At 52.9% G+C, this 16,119-nt stretch overlaps 9 protein-coding genes across 9 annotated transcripts; 1 reads left to right on the top strand and 8 right to left on the bottom strand.

The window, feature by feature from the left end:
- Positions 1-134: 134 nt before the first annotated feature.
- Positions 135-521, bottom strand: N656DRAFT_795062 (uncharacterized protein; the record flags this gene model as incomplete). The annotated part of the gene is made up of 1 exon (XM_064817377.1): positions 135-521. One exon carries the CDS (start codon positions 519-521, stop codon positions 135-137), a length of 387 nt encoding a protein of 128 aa, XP_064674368.1.
- Positions 522-638: 117 nt separating this feature from the next.
- On the bottom strand, positions 639-1,001 carry N656DRAFT_795063 (uncharacterized protein; the record flags this gene model as incomplete). Its single annotated transcript, XM_064817378.1, has 1 exon — positions 639-1,001. One exon carries the CDS (start codon positions 999-1,001, stop codon positions 639-641), a length of 363 nt encoding a protein of 120 aa, XP_064674369.1.
- Positions 1,002-2,334: 1,333 nt separating this feature from the next.
- Positions 2,335-4,112, bottom strand: N656DRAFT_275238 (uncharacterized protein). Its single transcript, XM_064809082.1, has 7 exons — positions 3,903-4,112; positions 3,547-3,830; positions 3,324-3,492; positions 3,082-3,265; positions 2,741-3,029; positions 2,553-2,684; positions 2,335-2,501 (listed from the first exon to the last, which is right to left on the bottom strand). Exons 1-7 carry the CDS (start codon positions 3,903-3,905, stop codon positions 2,483-2,485), a joined length of 1,080 nt encoding a protein of 359 aa, XP_064674370.1. The 5' UTR covers positions 3,906-4,112; the 3' UTR covers positions 2,335-2,482.
- Positions 4,113-6,175: 2,063 nt separating this feature from the next.
- N656DRAFT_787066 (uncharacterized protein) lies at positions 6,176-6,997 on the bottom strand (the record flags this gene model as incomplete). Its single annotated transcript, XM_064816569.1, has 5 exons — positions 6,176-6,278; positions 6,349-6,419; positions 6,478-6,523; positions 6,665-6,697; positions 6,840-6,997. 5 exons carry the CDS (start codon positions 6,995-6,997, stop codon positions 6,176-6,178), a joined length of 411 nt encoding a protein of 136 aa, XP_064674371.1.
- N656DRAFT_275300 (uncharacterized protein) lies at positions 6,684-7,598 on the bottom strand. Its single transcript, XM_064809083.1, has 2 exons — positions 6,822-7,598; positions 6,684-6,697 (listed from the first exon to the last, which is right to left on the bottom strand). The coding sequence occupies exon 1, from the start codon at positions 7,486-7,488 to the stop codon at positions 7,093-7,095; it is 396 nt and encodes a 131-aa protein (XP_064674372.1). The 5' UTR covers positions 7,489-7,598; the 3' UTR covers positions 6,684-6,697; positions 6,822-7,092.
- On the top strand, positions 7,534-8,075 carry N656DRAFT_275305 (uncharacterized protein). Its single transcript, XM_064809084.1, has one exon. The coding sequence runs from the start codon at positions 7,709-7,711 to the stop codon at positions 7,985-7,987; it is 279 nt and encodes a 92-aa protein (XP_064674373.1). The 5' UTR covers positions 7,534-7,708; the 3' UTR covers positions 7,988-8,075.
- Positions 8,076-8,867: 792 nt separating this feature from the next.
- N656DRAFT_700465 (uncharacterized protein) lies at positions 8,868-10,370 on the bottom strand (the record flags this gene model as incomplete). The annotated part of the gene is made up of 1 exon (XM_064810871.1): positions 8,868-10,370. The coding sequence occupies one exon, from the start codon at positions 10,368-10,370 to the stop codon at positions 8,868-8,870; it is 1,503 nt and encodes a 500-aa protein (XP_064674374.1).
- Positions 10,371-11,495: 1,125 nt separating this feature from the next.
- Positions 11,496-12,798, bottom strand: N656DRAFT_765691 (uncharacterized protein; the record flags this gene model as incomplete). Its single annotated transcript, XM_064813426.1, has 3 exons — positions 11,496-11,513; positions 11,578-11,606; positions 12,021-12,798. The coding sequence occupies 3 exons, from the start codon at positions 12,796-12,798 to the stop codon at positions 11,496-11,498; spliced, it is 825 nt and encodes a 274-aa protein (XP_064674375.1).
- Positions 12,799-13,932: 1,134 nt separating this feature from the next.
- On the bottom strand, positions 13,933-15,480 carry N656DRAFT_275724 (uncharacterized protein). Its single transcript, XM_064809086.1, has 3 exons — positions 15,286-15,480; positions 14,875-15,212; positions 13,933-14,810 (listed from the first exon to the last, which is right to left on the bottom strand). The coding sequence occupies exons 2-3, from the start codon at positions 15,003-15,005 to the stop codon at positions 14,027-14,029; spliced, it is 915 nt and encodes a 304-aa protein (XP_064674376.1). The 5' UTR covers positions 15,006-15,212; positions 15,286-15,480; the 3' UTR covers positions 13,933-14,026.
- Positions 15,481-16,119: the final 639 nt, after the last annotated feature.

The raw sequence follows: 16,119 nt of genomic DNA on the forward strand, positions 1-16,119 counted from the left end.
TGGATGGCAGTGAACACGGTTGCAAACGGGGTCTTGTTTTGTGCACCAACTGGTTCAGAATGCCAAGACTCTGGGGCGGGAGTATTCCAGGGCCTCGAGGTTGTTTACTGAGCCTTTTATTTGCGAGGGAAGTTTCACCATTTCCTCATTTCCCCCGCGAGGCTACCTAGGTAAGCATTAGGCTTCGGCTCGGGCTTGATGACGGGGTCTCCAATTCTTCTGTTCTTGTCCCTGTGCCCGCTGGGAGTTGCGATCGTGCTGCTGCCGCCCATCAGACGTTTAGCAGAGGTACCTGGCTGCTCATCGCTGTCATACTTCCGTTTGGGACCAGTTGGTGGCGTTGCCACGCCGTTCGCGGCTCCCGTCCTCGAACCAGCCACGAGGGCCGGAATGATTGGCTGGGGTGAGGCGCTCACAGGCATGGAAGCGACAGACTTGGCGGCGTTGATGCTCTTCTCGAGCTTAGTGTATTTGTCGCCGAGTGTCTTAATTTCCTTCTTGAGAAACCGCAGTTTGTCCATGACACTCCGTGTTCCCACGACAGACTTAGCCGCCTTGACGCTCTCTTCGAGTTCCGTGTATTTCTCGCCGAGTATTTTAACTTCCTTCTTAAGACACCCTAGATTATCCATGACACTCTACGTTTCCGCGATAGACTTTGCGGCGTTGACGCTCTTCTCAAGCTCCGTATATTTGTTGCCGAGTGTCTTAAGTTCCTTCTTGACCAACGCCAGTTTTGCCTGGACACTCTGTGTTCCCATGCTCTCCTCATTGGCCTTCATTGCGAGAGCTAAGGCTTGGTCGACCTGGTCTTGAACATGGGTGATCACGGCGCGAAACTCGTCCTCCTTGGCGTTCTCGATTGGATTGCGCCTGAATTTCGCCGTGGACTGTTCCAACAGGCTTTTGGTCAAGATTTCAATTTGACGTTGCTGTGACTCAACCACCCTGGCCAGCGTCGTGAGGGCGTCGGGCTCGTCAGCAACGTCCTCGTCGGCCATCTTGGTGGACCAGTCGGATTGTTTCACTTGTCAAGTCGGTTCAGCCGTAAGGTTGGTTCAGTCGTCAAGCAGGTTCGGCTCAGTTGCAGGTGGTGGAGCGGAAAACGAGCGTTCAAGTTGAGGTGCGTCAAAGTCGATTGAACCAGTACAACTCGGCGAAAACCCGAAATTCCGGTCTGTCCGGTTCAGGTTGGCGGCTGGTTGAGTCTGGCTGGAGAGATGCAGGGAAGAAATCAAAAAACGAAGGTTGGGTACCGAAACCTACTGCGCATAAAGCGGCAGATGGCTCAAAGCATGGCGCGGGTTAAATTACGTGTTTGTTGTCTGAGAAGAAAAACCATCGAAGGTACAAGTACATTAAGCAAGTTGAACCGTGATGGAGGGGCAGGCTTGTCCGGTCTGGCATGGAAGTTGCTAGAGTGGGCAACATCACCTCCAACGGCAAGCTTTTACCGTTCAGATGATCCTGTGAATTTCAGATGAAAGGCTTGTCAGGAAGTTGCTCGATATAGTAATTGGTAGAGGTGCTCATGTTTTCGCGTAACTACCTTAAGGTGGATTCCTAGGCATCGAGCCGCTTTCAGTGTCACACAGGGGCGGGTAACTGCAAAGATATCATACGGGTTCCATGTCTTTCATGTGTCTCTTTCGTAATGTACTCTAGCGGCTGTGTGAACTGGATCAAAGGTCTGGCAGATTTCACTTGCAATTCCCAGCGGCCAATATACCATTGAGCTTACAGGATCGTTCCTTTGGCATTACTGGTATTCTGCATACCTAAAGGCGCCTACCTCCTTCGGAATTACTAGTAGTACATTCGGAACTAGTAACTATTTTGTTGTTTCCTACAGGCTAGAGCACCTATCCATCAATGGACGCAACTTAGGTGTCCTGATTCCTGAGGTATCTTGTATTATGTATATTTTCCTAGTGAGACATGAGAGAAAGACCTAAGAGCTCGCGTAGGAATTCCAACAAGTGGGTGAATAGTGATAAACACGGACTCTTGTTCTACACTAAAGACACGAGAGAGCAAAGCATAGCCCCGCTCAGCCCCGTTCCCGCCTTGCAACTCGAAGCTCGCCGTTGCTGCCGCTCGTTCCTGCATCGGGTGGGTCTTGTCAAAACGGCCGCAGTTATGCCAAGAAGACCCTGGTAGAGCCATGACGTCATAGCCATTTGCCATGCTATTTTTAGCTTCACCTCCTATCTTTTCAGGAAAGTGCTCGTGTTCATTCACCACGTTCGCGCTCCGATATGACTTCACGATGCAATGTCCGTACCTAGTCTATGTATTCTTTATACCCAGTACCGAAATCCCAGAAACCATTAGCGCCCGATAATAACCGAATGTAAATGATGACAACAACATGCATCCTCATGACCCAAGTGCTATAATCCAGATGCTTGCAGCAATGCCGTCTGTACTCCTAGCTGATGTCTCTCTTCAAGATCCCCTCCTGAGCGGGTATCGAATGTGTTTAGACAGCACCGAAAATCCTGTACGCCGTTAGTTCAGCACACAAAGTAGAGACCTCAGTTGTCACATACGTCTCCATAAGAATGCCAGTGACACGGTATGGGTCGGCATTGCTGGCCGGTCTCCGGTCCTCGAAGTATCCGTAGCCCTTAGCGGCCACCTCACGGGGAATGCGGATTGAAGCGCCGCGGTTGGCCACGCCGCTGCATCTCAAGTTAGCTTATGCTCGTAGAGGCCCGCTCCAGGGGATGGAACATACTATGAGAACTGGTCAATGGCGCCAGTCTCATGACGGCCGGTGAGCCGCTTCTCGTTGTCCTCGCCGTAGACAGCGATGTGCTCTTGATGCCGACCCTCAAGCTTCTTGATGGCAGCCTCAATGTGAGCCATACCTCCTTCTACACGCATCTCTTTGGTGGAGAAGTTGCTGTGCAGACCCGCGCCGTTCCAGTCACCAGGGATCAGCTTAGGGTGTAGTGACACCTTCACCCCAAAGTCTTCAGCGACACGAGCAAGGATGTAGCGCGCGATCCAGAGGTCATCGCCCACTAGACGGAGTGTTAGCGTGCCTCACTTGACAGCCAAATATTCACCACTCACTCTTGATGCCCTCGCAAGGGCCGACCTGGAACTCCCATTGAGACTTGCTAACCTCGGCGTTGGTTCCCGAAATTTTGACGCCGGCATATATGCAAGCACGCAGATGGCTCTCCACGATGTCACGCTGGACAACCTTGCCGGCACCGACACCGCAGTAGTAGGGACCCTGAGGAGCGGGGAAGCCCTGCAAATATGTGTCAGTCTTCTGCAAGATCTCTTGCGTAAACGGCGGGTGTAAGTACATTAACGGGCCAGCCGTACGGCCTGTCATGGAGATCCAAGAGAGTGTACTCCTGTTCCAAACCGAACCACGGCTCGTGCTCGGCGTGCGCCTCCATCAGCTTCGCGCACTCATGACGATAGTTGTACTTGTTGGGTGTGCCATCATGGTTCCAGCACTCGGCCAGGACACTGAGGTTCTATTAGCGTGACCACTCGGCGCCGTGCAACAACGGTGAAGCTCACAGAATGTTGTCACCCTTCCTGAAGGGATCAGGGTAGACGGCGCACGGGCGAAGGTACACGTCGGAATTTTCTCCGGGAGCCTGGCCTGTTGAGCTACCGTCGAAATTCCAGATGGGCAGAGTGGAAACATCCCACTTCTGGCCACCCTCGAGAGTCCGTGTCTTGGAGCGCGTGTTGCCCTCGGAGTCGATCCAAATGTATTCGGCAATGATGATGCCCTTCTGGTCAAGCTCGGTGTATTGCCTGACGATCTCAGAGCGGGAGATATGGGCCTCGGACGTCGCCTGATCATGAAGACGCTGTTAGCATATGGTCTCGACATTTGAATAGGACTAGGCAAACGAAGTGAAGTTTACCATGGCTGCGATGTTGTTGCTGGGTATCTTTAAGGGTTTCTGGGTATGGGTGTCACAAAGAGCGTTGTGCGGTGACTTGCAGTTGAGACCGATGGAAACGACAGGTGGGAAACAATGGAACCGTGAACTTTAATAAAGAATGCAGGAACAGTGGGCTCCAAGACGGACTGAGGGAAATTTTATCGGCGACGAGTCGGAGGGGCCCCGCATGGGGACGGTGGCGCTAACCGTGGGTCCCATTTCCGAACTTCGAAGGCTTGGATGTCGCCTCGGTATGAGGCCCTCTAACAGATCCAACCACGCGACATCCCCGGGTTACCCCCAACTTATCCCGTTTCTCATCATTCGCGTTTCCAATCGAGAAGCTGGAATGCGACCCCCGCGTGGCAAGACCCTTGGGCAAAAGTAATGCATATTCTAGCGCTCATGGCTCAAGATGAGTGGTTTTTCAGTTTGTCCCTCGTTCGTGAAATGATGAATTGGCAAATGTACCGTAACATGTAACCAGATTGCCGGGGCCCTCCGATAACCCCCGACACCCCACCAATATGTGGTCGATCGCCACAGCCCAGATCGATGCATGGCGCATGCCATTATTATCGGTCATTTCTGATTGGTTGCCCCCTTCTTCTTGCGTAAGGGTGCTGATGAGTCGGAAACCTGGAGGCATTTTGAATTTGAGATTCCTGACTGCGCCCCGCATGCGGTTGCCGGCGCCGTGCAGCCTGCAGTGACACACCCCCGGGTTTTGACGTTGAGCGGAGCACGGGATGCGACAAATAGCTTCGTGTTATGGTTGCCAAAGAGAAACCCGGGTGCATCCGCACCAACTTACCTCCACTTGTACTTGAAGCCAATCATCTGAACCTTCACGCAGGCGACACGATTCAGCGACTCGTTGCAAATCCGTCAATCACGGACCAGCCGATCATCACATTACACTACACGTGTATTGTAGGTACCGGTACGGCCAGGTCAGAAACTGAAACGTACTCCACGCTGCGCACACAGCTGGGGTTCAGCGGAACCAGAACCACCACAAGGACCCACACCCACTTCGGGCATGACCGCTTCCTGCCAGTGCCTGCCAGTTTTGGCTCCAGGCTTGCCACGCCTCCAATGTAGAGCTCCAGGCAAGGGCTCTTTATAGCGCACGACGATGACTTCTCTAAGCGGTGCGCTGGATGCTCTCACTTTCCATGGAAGATGACTATGTAAACACCTGTTCTAGACTTCCGTTTAAGTGTTCTCAAGATATGAGGCCTTCCCGGCTTAGCCCGGACAACAATGCCCCTGACTGGCCTCAGTCTAGCCCAACTCTTCGCGATTTGGATGGTGTGGACATGTACTTGTACAGTTGAGAAACAGTATCCAGCTCGATACAAACCAGGGAACGCGGATTGAAAACAACGCGACCATCGCGCACACAACCAACTGCCGACCGCGGAATGTTGAGGCTGTCACTTCGACAGAGGACCTTAACACGACCCTTACTTCCATCATAGCATACCGGTACTTTAACTACAGGTATTCCGCGGTGACCATTAACAGGACGCCCTAACCTGTAGGTAGTGGGACCCGTTACCAGAAGTTCTAGGTCAGCAGCAGACCCCTAGTGGGTAGGTGACGGATCAGGTTCAAGAGAAGACCCAAACCGGCTGAGTAGCATTACTACTTAGCTAGTAGTCGGGTAGATCCATTTGCTGCATCCTGTTTCGCTCACGGGGATCCAATACTGTCAGCAATGACTAAGACCTCTCCCTTACCTACTTCCCGTACCTATTGCCTGTTGGGCACTAAACGTACTTTACGTATCGCAGGTATGAAGTGAGCTTGTGAGAGTTCCGCTATCATGGCCTTCCAAGTAAGTACTCTATCAGTGCTGAGACGTCTTCCACCCGAGCGGGAGGTTGGTCATTGGTGATATGGCTACCCACAGAGCTTCATCATGGTGACGACGTCGACGGAGGAAGCAAGCTCTTAATCCATTGGGAAGGCATACGGCCCAGCGACCTCCTATAGCGCAAACTTGGTGTATTCGCCCTACAGATTGCATTGCTTATATCCTAAGATCACTTCACGACCTCACTATACCCTTCAACTTCCCAACTCAAGAGTTAGACCAAACCAACTTTTCTATGTCAAACGTGCAGATGCATGGAAACTCCGCGATGACCGTTCGCAAACTCACAAAATACGTACCAACTATCCTTCCATACTGAGAGTCTGTGTCTTTCAATACGACGACCCGGTTGCCTACATCCCGCTTTTCGTCATCCAATTAGTCCGGTACTGGTATCCCCGTAGTCGGTACTTCCAGAGTCTTCGGAGTAGGTCTCGGATCCCTCTGGGATTGGGACCATGGCCGACTTCGTCCTGCGGACAAATACAGTTAGAAACAAGGGGCAGATGCTCGTTTCGCGAGCGGAGGCGACCGTAGACATACCAAATATGAATAGCCTTGCTCCAATCGAGACCCTCTACGCACCCGCCCTTGACGGAGACGACATTCTTGCCCTTTGCGTCCGGTTAGGGGAGAGGATCCATTGTTATTCCCGCAATTATTTGGACTTACTGGAGTTGTGTGGATCAGGCGAGTACCGCATTGCTTGCAGAAGTAGCTGTGAGGCAGGAAGAGCTTCTGTCAGCGGGCAGGTCTCCTTCATCCTTGGCTGGTTTCCAATGATTTCCCAAAGAGAAAGAGAACTGACGACAGCCGTAACGACCGTATTGCCAGCCATGGTGCAGGGGAGCGCCCTTACCAATACAACGTCTGTCCGGTCTGAGTCAAGCGTCTATAGCAGCAAGCACTTGGTCAGTGAGGATTCGATGGCGCCTACCAGCTGTCTCAAGGGTGGAGAGCAGAAAGAATAAGGGATGGAACTGGAAGGAGGGGAATCATCAATCATCAGAACCCACTTGTAACAGCTCAACAACTCGGCATCCGGCAGCTGGAACCTGGGATAGATGGCTGACATGCCAAACGCCGAGCTGGTCTGCCGCTGGCAGTCCTGGCAATGGCAGATGTACAACGCAAGTGGTTTTGGTGTGGGCGTCTTGAAGCCGACGGCTCCGCACTGACAGCTGGCGTCCATCTTGGTTTGTGCCTTTGGTTGCTATTCCCTTTCCCAAGTTCGCCTGTATGATCTAAAGCCTCGGAAAAAGATCGTATGCCTCGTTGTCCTTTCAGTCAACCTGAGATGATGAGACGTATGCCCAGCTGCTGGGGGATGAAGCCATGAACTGAAAGGGCTCTTAAAGGACGGAGGCGAGGAGGAGATGCTGGATAATGGAATAGCAGATTCGGGTCGCCGCGGCTTCCACCGGCAGACAAAGACTGCCAATGGCACGATCGAGGCTGCGTTGTCAGTCTTCTGCCGTCCGAAGACGGAGGTTCTACCGTTCGGCCGGGATCAGGAAAGCGTAAGCGTTGTTGGAGGTTATGGCGGAGGCTAATTGGCCCAATTGGCCCAGCCAAAACGAAGAGTATGCAGCTGGAAGGAGAGCAGAAATAAACGCGGCACGCTCGCTCTGTATGGAAAGAAGAGAAGGGAAAGAACAGGAATGCATTTCCTGAGGCCAACATGGCCGCCTTGAAATTATACCTGCTTTCCTCCACCGCGTCCCCGTGACGTGACTCACGAATGCCTGAGCTGACGACTCATCGTCGCGTGGTCACGTGATGACCTGTCGTCAGATAGATTGATCCAGGAAGGGACGCGCAGTTTCTGACCTTGCGTGTTTGGGAAGGTGACGTGCGTGCGAAACTCGCTAACCCACACCGCTTAGGGCTTGGCCTGGTGCTTATGTTGACCTCTGCAATGCCCAGTGCTCAACCATGTATCTCCTTTTCCACCTGTTGCGCAGTCACCCATTCACAGACCTGGTCAAGTAGAGAGCTCCCCAAGAGCAGAGCCCGACGACCGGGCCTTGGGCGGGTTTACTATGGGATATCCCGGGCCGATGTTGCACCGATAATACGGCTTTGTGTGGGGTCCACTTCCGTTTCGGGTGTCCGATTACGCCGATATTATCCCCGAATGCGCCGCCTTGTGTGGTTGAGACAAAAAGTGCCGGAACGGTAGAATGCTGGAGAATATTGTGACGTCTATAACGTGCCTATCACGAAAGTTTGAACCAGCCGCGTTCTGTTCAGTGTTGCTGTATAACTATGTAAGTACTTCAATGTCCAATACACCTCTGCCAAGACAACCTAATTGACTTGGGATTCAGTCGATGAATCTATGAACTAACGCCCAATAACGCCACCTTTTACCTGTTGGCTCGACCAATTAGCATTCAGGGGCCAACTCTAAAGAGTTGGTGCCAAAAATGCCGGAATTGCCAAAAATCCCGGGCAAGATAGTGCAATGTATGGAATTCCTATACAAAGACTAACATTGAGAGCACTCTCGAGGAGATCTTTTAGCTGCATTGCAAGTAATACTAAGCTTCTGGAAAAAACGAAGATAACTGTTAGATCCGCCTTGAAGAGGCGACTCGAATGATACCTGTTTTAATAGGTTGCATCCTATTCCTCCAGAGTTTTTGGCGAATCTTGGTGCGAAACTCGTGTTCTTGCCTGCATCTCGAAGTCGCGAGAATGCTCGATTTACACCAAGATTTGGCAACTTTCACCAAGAACTCTAAGAATAGTAGGATACAACCTACTATAATAGACATCATTCGCATCGCCTCTTCAAGGGGGATCTAACAGTTATCTTCGTTTTTCTAGAAGTATAGTATTGCTCGAGATGCAGGTTGCTCTATCCTTGGAATGTTCTTGGAATGTCCTAGGAATGTTAGTCTTAGTAAAGGAATCCTATACATTGCACTATCTTGTCCGGGAATTTTGGCATGTCCGGCCTTTTTGGCACCAACTCTTTAGAGTTGGCCCCCAGAGTGGAACCGAAGCTCGAGCCAACAGGTCCCGGGTATTCAATATCAAGTCTGGCATATGCAAATTCATCCTGCCAACGAATACCCCTGAGACTGGTGACTTGGCTCCGGATCATCCAAACACAGATTTTCCAACTTCCTGGCCAAATTGACGATCGGGCTGTCAATCGCTCGCCAGAAGACGTCGGCCGCCCACACCACAAGTGATCCAACAAGGCAGAGTCCGATGAACCAACTAATAATGACTTCGCGCGGTGTTTCGACACCGAAATATCCCTTAACACCTGCTGCCGGCACGGCAGGCTTAAAATTTGCCGCTGTCGGAGCGCCGTGTGCTGGCAATGGGGGATGGCCAAGCAGTCTTTCATGAAAGACATTCCCTACCGGGCCGTGGCAAATGTACACGGCATAACTGACGCGTCCACAGTATTGCGCGAAAGGGCCCTCGAAGAATTTCCGTACCCCATCCAGTTCGCCGGCTGCCCATACTATGGCCACGGCGGACAAGGCGAACCAGAACTTCTGCGGGGCGAGCGCGTCCATAGTTGCGAACGGCATCGGTGTGTGCTGCAGGAAGAATCGGATTCCCGGCGTCTTGTCCGCATTCTCATTTGGCCAGCCTCCGATGAACAGGCCGAAGAGGATAAGACTGATCTGGAGCACCGATATGAGCCAGTGGCCAGATGGATTCCTGACCCGACCTACGTCGGAAAGTTCTAGTGCTTTTGTACGCGTGGACTTGAGTATGTGTATCTCGGCCAGGAGCAAGCCCGCCAAAAACTCGAAGCCGGCCCACTTCCCGCAGGTAAGGCAATACATCATCAGACCAAAAACCGTCGCGATCCGTATGCCCAGGCGAACTCGGGAGAGCATCAACAATACCACGAAGAGTAGCATCGAATGGGCGAATTCGATCGGTATGGTCCAGAGATGTATGTCGTAGTTCGGCGCCAAATCACGATCCCAATCCCAGGGCCAAGTGATCTGATGAAACACAGCCTCCTTCCAGCTCCGAAACTCTTCAAGTAACGTCTTCTCGCCAGGTATGATGTAGCCCATCTGGCGCAGGCATAAGACCAGAAACGTCGATACGACACAGGGGCCAAACAAGCGAAGAGGCCGCCGGAAGGTCGACGAGGCGAGAGCGCTGTAGCATTTGTCGAGGTTCCGGGCGTGCAACTCCTTGACCGGCTTGTAGGAGAGGGCGAAGCCAGAGATGACAAAGAAGATGTGTACCATGGGTCGGCCGGAGAAGATGATTCGTAGATATGGTAGTTGTACTAACGATGAAGGCCTGTTATCGGGGTTCAGACCGTATGAAGGTGTCAAGGCTAGTCCGAAATTGATCTCTGTATAATGGCAAAAGAATACAATTAAGGCGGCGATGCCCCGAAGGCCGTCCAGGTAAGATGTCGGATGGATTCTCCATGTGGGCTTGTGCTCCGGAAACACGTAGTCGGCGACGAAGCTCGGCAAGAGGAACCTCACTATTGTGGCCCAGGTTCGTGGCAGACGAAGTCGGGACAGTCCAGCGATCGCCAGCAACCGAAGCCCTAGAAGTAGTCGCATGGCGTCGCCAGGGTAACTTCGACTACCGAGACTCTCAGAGCGGTGGCGGTGGTGTAAGTCTAGGGCAGCCGGCATCGCGGGTTGGGGTCTGCAGGTGCCTGGTTGTTCGATCGGACTCGACAATGATGTGCTCTAGCGACCCGGTTCGAGCATCATATCTAGCCGGCAGCCCTTAGATTTAGAGCAGCATTATCGGTCGGGAGTCGGCCGCGTGGATTTGCATTACACCACCCCTTAACTTCCCAACTCAAGTCCCCTCCACAACGGCGTGAATTAAGTATGCCGACCTAAAGACTGTGGCAATGCTGAGGAAAATCAGGGTCCAATAAGTAGTGAAGAGAAACTAGAGGAACGGAATTACGGAAATCTAAACAAAAGACGGGTCACATCGAAGGATATCCAGGGTTGGACTCCCACACCAATGGAAGGTAACATACAGGAGATAGCAACCATGGACGACGACCGAGGAGCACCTTCCCCCAAAAACGTGGTTGCCTAGATGGAGCCACGCGTTCCATCACCATCGTCGCGCAAGTACAAAATTGTATGAAGACGGGAATATACATGGGGTACTAATGTAAGGGGGCGTTGATCATCGGGAGCAGTCGAAGATTGCCATCTGGGACCACTGGGGCAAGCCCGGCTGCCTTTGGTAACGGGCGCCTGCATGTAGTATTGCCTGAGTGGAGTCTGTGGAAATTGTAAGAGGAAATGTTTCAGTGCCACAGTGGCCGCTGGTATTGAAGGGGTGTTTAATATCTCGGCGAGATCTGGGCATACCTAGCTGGACAGGATCGAGCGGTTATTTGCAGGATTTCATTATTATAATAGGACGCCGAACTGCATGAACAGGGACTCCAACAGCCCTGCTCTGGCTGCTCAGTCTTCGTTAACACTTGAAACCGTAGGGAGAAGGAAGGTTTTACTGGCCCTAAGATTACAGCCCTGGATTGGTGCGAGTCCGTAGGTAATCAAGGTAATCACTAGGTACCTTAGATAGTGAGATCCTACAGACCTACAGTACGGAGGAAGGTAAGATATGTGCCTGCACTTAAGGTACATAGCAGTGTACCTCGAGTGTACCTTCCACTCATACGACGGACTTAATTACCGCCTTGGCAATCGTCATCTCGATGCCAATCCCTACCATTATATGTAAGCAATGTGCTATCATTTATGTAAATAAGGTTGTGCAACTCGAGCTTACCTGGACTTCACAGCGTTCCTTTGATAGTCCTAAATAAGGTAGATAGATACCTTACCTACCTTAGGTAAGGTAGGCAAATATCGACTCTGACCAGGGCAGCTTGTGATACAGTCACAGAGGTATCCATAGTCCATATTTGTGGAAAAGGTTCTGCTCTCCCACCCGTTATTCTCGGATCTTTAATTCCGATCGTTCTTTCCATAACAGCCCCAAAAGTCACCCGGAAGATTGCAAAACAGCGATTTTCTTCCTTTCATCTCGTCCCTGATTCAGCCTCTCGCTCAGGCGCAGGCACCAGTCATTCTTCCCCTTCTCCCCTCCTTCCCCGGCAAATTCCACATCGAGAGCCTTGAGCCCTCTCAACCTCCTCAGCCCTACATCAACCCACTTCCACGACGCATCCTCTCTTTCCCCTTGCCTACAGGAGGTAGGACACGACCAACCCTCCTCATCGCGATTCCAGACCTCCTGCTCCATCTTCACCGGCCCGAGCTCAATTTTGAGCCTCAACCTTTGCAGCCCGTTCTCCCAGAAACCGCACAGCTCCTCCCACATGCGCACCCGCCCTTCCTCCACCAGATCCGCCGCCAGCACTTTCTCCAACCGCGCGAACCGCAGCCCATCGCGCTGCCATCCGGCCAGGCGCGCGACGAATGCCCGCGCAGCCGACAGGCCGGAGAAGAACCAACTCACAAAGGCAAACTCGTTGTGGTGGAAGGGAACCAGGCGCGCTTCGTTGTAGATTTGTCGGTTGGTGCACAGGAGCGATGACGGGAGGTAACCCGCAGCTGACGGAACTGCATGCGGATCATGTGGATATGGCGGATGTAGACCGGGGAGGCGTGGCCGGAGGAGCAAGTAGGTTGTGCCGTCGTGCTGGGGCTGGCCACTGCCATGATGGGGGAGCGGGTGGCTCGGGCCGCTGAGATCACGGGGCCACATTGGGGTTAAGGACAGGAGGTGGTGGTAAATGAGGAGGCGGACCTCGAGGGGGAGGGTAAGGAGGTGAATGCGGCGGCCCCGGCTGTTGTTGGGCTGAAGGAGCTGGTAAGAGATGTGGGAGAAGGTTGTTATGGGTGGTGAGTGAGCTGTTGTTGATCCGGTGGTCCAAGCTGGCGAACTTGGTAAGGGAGGATTGCTGGCCTGGTCTTTTTGATGAGGCGCACGCAACACCCCTGAGCTGTCGGAGAGCTCGATGCTAAGAGGTAAGATGGCGAGCATGCTGCTAACACACAGGTATTGGAATTCGGAAGAGACTGTCTTTACGACGTTTACGTGTATACTGGGAATGACTTTACATGCGTCTCACGGTCTCACTTCGCCAAGAACAGTCTCAATGTGAGTGTTGATACAGATGGCACGATACTTATGAGTTATGATGATATAAATATCTCGAGTCATTCACCGCGCGAGAAGGGTTCCAACCGGGGTGTCTCGAGGATGACGTTGGCTCGCAGTCTGAAGGAGATCCAATCAAATGGTACAGTACTTGGTAGTAGTCGCGACAAAGAGGGGTCGCACTTTCAGCTCAGCAGAAAGAGCTGCATTCCGTGCCTAATGCACCAGTCCTGCGGTGCTGAGAAGGATCCGAGTGACTAATGCTTAAGCATCGTTCAGCGCCGCCCACGGATGGCATATTCCTAGTTAGGTTGGTTACATGTCTAGCCAAGGAATAGGATGCTATGTCCTTGACTACCTATTGCCCGACTTTCATGCCCAACACTGCATCGATCTGCCAATGGCCGGCGTCTAGGAAATGCTGACATCAAATGATGGCTCTGGTCACATCGAGCCTACAGGGGTAGTAGGTACCTCGGGTCGTGCTTCAGATGGTCGATCAGCTCTATCACAGGTCCCCAAGTCGAGGATACAAACGAAATGGAATACTTGTGCCGACGTAAGCTGGGATAATCAAAGTACCCAATCCAATTCCTTTTTATTGCAGGATAGATAGCTCACGCTCTCCAGTGTGCATTATGTTCGCTGTCTTTCTTGTTGATCACCGGTGAATACTAATCTCCTCGCTTGCTCTTGATATGAGCGAGTCTCACTCTGTGAAGTACGCCGTATGTCAGATCGACGGAGATAGGTCGGCCAGAATTGAGCTGCCACACCCGTACGTAGTGTAGGTAGACTCTGTCCTGCGTATCATGGTCAGTAATGAGGTCGCTGGAACCAAACCAGGAGCCCGCACCTACGGTTGAATGCGGGTTCGGCCTGAGTTGCCCCTCGCACCACCCCTCCTCCCTCTCCAAGGGCATTCCGTTGGCCAAAACGAACAGATCCGTCCAAGGCTATGATGCTCCTCGTGACCTGCTACTCCAGGACTATGGGTGATTCCCGACGAAGGGCAACGGCACCTTCTTTGGGAGGTGCCAATCCTGGACAGTCAAGGATGGCTTGCGCTGGTATCGTAGACAACAAATGACACGCCCTGCCCGCCAAGGGATCACCTCGGAGGCGCCGGCCGCTTGGTCATTTGCGTTATCTTCCGCTGGGACTCGAATTCGACATTCCGAGGAAGGCTCAAGTCGCCCTTGACTGATATCCAAAACAAATGTTCTGGCTGCATTGGGAGCTTGGTGGTTCCCGACGTAGGCGGCGCTGCTCCAGTAGCCAGGCCGCCAGCACCGCTCTGCGCAGCAACGGCCTCTGGCCCTGCCCCCACTTCCTCTTCGTCCTCTTCGTCATCCTCCTCTTCATCGCTCTCTTCAAGATCCCTCCTCAGTCCCGTCCGGACATTCTCAATCCCAATCGCCTGCTCTTCAACAGTATACTTCTTCTTGACCTGCACCGTGACGTACTCGGTCAAGGACGCCTGAAAGGCATCGAGCATGTCGGCCCACTGCTCGTTGAACGGGTCCGAGGGCGCCTCGTCTTCCTGGTCGAGCAGGCCGTAGCCGTCCTCCTCGTCGCTCTCGTAGTAGCCGTTGCCAGTGCCGCCGCCAGCTCCTCCTCCTTTCCCCCCGGAGGCACGCGCGCCGCCACCTAGCTTGCTCGCGTCAAGTCCCGCAGCGCGCGCCGTCTCGCGCGCCTCCTCAACCCAGCTCTCTACATCCGGCTCGAGCTTCTTGCGCAGAAGCTGGAGAAGGACGTGCTCCTGTGTGCGACCGGGAAAGTTTGTCGACGGGTGAATAACGATGCGCCGGAAGAGGTCGGCGTTCTCGGTGGTGAGGTCTTGGATGGAGCGGATGTTTTGCTGCAGAATGGCGGATGACGCTTGGAGGGATTCTCTGACGCCGTGCGGAGAATGGTGAGTAGAGGTATGGTTAAATGGGGTAAATTGACTGTCCTCACCGGCTGGGAAGGGGGTTCGAGCTTAGGACGTTTGCGCGGAGACTTTGGAGGCTGCTGGTGAGCTGGGCGAACCGGTTGCGTAAGAGCTCCAGCTGCTTGAGCTCCTCTGGAGCTAGGTTCAGCGATGCCATGCCGCCTGGGGACGTAAGGGCTTTTTGGATAAGTAACTAAGGTATTGAGATGCGCAGTCAAAAATCCTAGAGAATCGCTTGCGTGGCTGAGCGGTTTACACAGAGGAGAGTTTTCCAGTTGCAGCTGCGTTGGATTCAGCCTCGCGACTGAAGCAGGAACAAAACCGTAGTTAGATACGGTTAGGTGGAGCAGCAATATTGAATTTGCTTAATCGGGTTAGCTCAGGACTGCAGTACTGCCTGTTAAAGTTAAGAAGCAAGCGAATTTTCTTTCCCATACCTTTGTTAAGGTACTCCGTAGCATAAGTAGGTAATTACTTCGTACTCTAGCCCCTTCCTTCAGCTCGATTACAGGGCCTGGCACCCTGTAGCACTTGAAGACGGTGATAGAACATCCGAGTTGGAACCGGTATATAACGGTAAACAGGCGCGAACACGCACGTCTGGTTTGCGTGCTAATTCCGGTTTCCGAGTTAGGTGAAACCGAGGGGTGTTCATCAATACCACCACAGCAGGTTACTGGGGTGGGTCAGGTAGTGTGGAACGTCCCCTCTTTCGGGAGGTGCATCCACTACGTGCAATACATCTGCCCCCTTGGCCTTGATGCAACCAGGCGGCGATGTCAAGACTCGCACATCAGCTGCATTTCAGCTGCATCTCAGAGCCCAATCCGGCCCAAGGCTTCACACCCTCCATACACCTATCCAATGAGTGGAGAGATGCTGCACAGCTGCAGTCTAATCACAATATGGTCGGCGAACGAGATGGTCGGCGACATCTCACTCGAACATGAGGGTGATGGGCCTGCTAGTGCCCATCCTCTCCTTGGATGGGATTCCCAGTATTGTGTTTTGTTTCTTCTTTCGTCTTATGCTAGATTTTCCTAGCACTGACTCCCGTTTCGTGACTCCATCGCTCCGTGAAGAGTGTGAGCAGCAATGGCGTCCCCACAGCCGTCGGCCCCGTTGCCAGCGCGGTCCTCGACGGCGCAAGAGGGCGACGACGATCCGGTGCTTCCAGCCTCGCCCCCAACACAGCATATTGTCGCAGAGAACAACAGCATTGAAGCCGGCTCGACATCGTCCGTCACGCCCCACGTCGAGTCATCGAAGCT

The sequence above is a fragment of the Canariomyces notabilis genome (genome assembly GCF_033297395.1).
Source record: "Canariomyces notabilis strain CBS 508.74 unplaced genomic scaffold N656scaffold_2, whole genome shotgun sequence".
Lineage (NCBI taxonomy): Eukaryota > Fungi > Ascomycota > Sordariomycetes > Sordariales > Chaetomiaceae > Canariomyces > Canariomyces notabilis.

Excerpts from the sequence above, each read along its gene's own strand:
- N656DRAFT_275305 (XM_064809084.1), top strand. The coding sequence starts at position 7,709 with ATGTTGACCTCTGCAATGCCCAGTGCTCAACCATGTATCTCCTTTTCC.
- N656DRAFT_275238 (XM_064809082.1), bottom strand. Across the intron at positions 3,266-3,323 it reads CGTACGGCTGGCCCGTTAAT|GGCTTCCCCGCTCCTCAGGG; the intron begins GTACTTACACCC and ends ACATATTTGCAG. Across the intron at positions 3,030-3,081 it reads CCCTTGCGAGGGCATCAAGA|TGGGCGATGACCTCTGGATC; the intron begins GTGAGTGGTGAA and ends CACTCCGTCTAG.
- N656DRAFT_275724 (XM_064809086.1), bottom strand. The coding sequence starts at position 15,005 with ATGGCATCGCTGAACCTAGCTCCAGAGGAGCTCAAGCAGCTGGAGCTC. Across the intron at positions 14,811-14,874 it reads TCGAACCCCCTTCCCAGCCG|AGAATCCCTCCAAGCGTCAT; the intron begins GTGAGGACAGTC and ends GCACGGCGTCAG.
- N656DRAFT_275300 (XM_064809083.1), bottom strand. The coding sequence starts at position 7,488 with ATGTTGGCCTCAGGAAATGCATTCCTGTTCTTTCCCTTCTCTTCTTTC.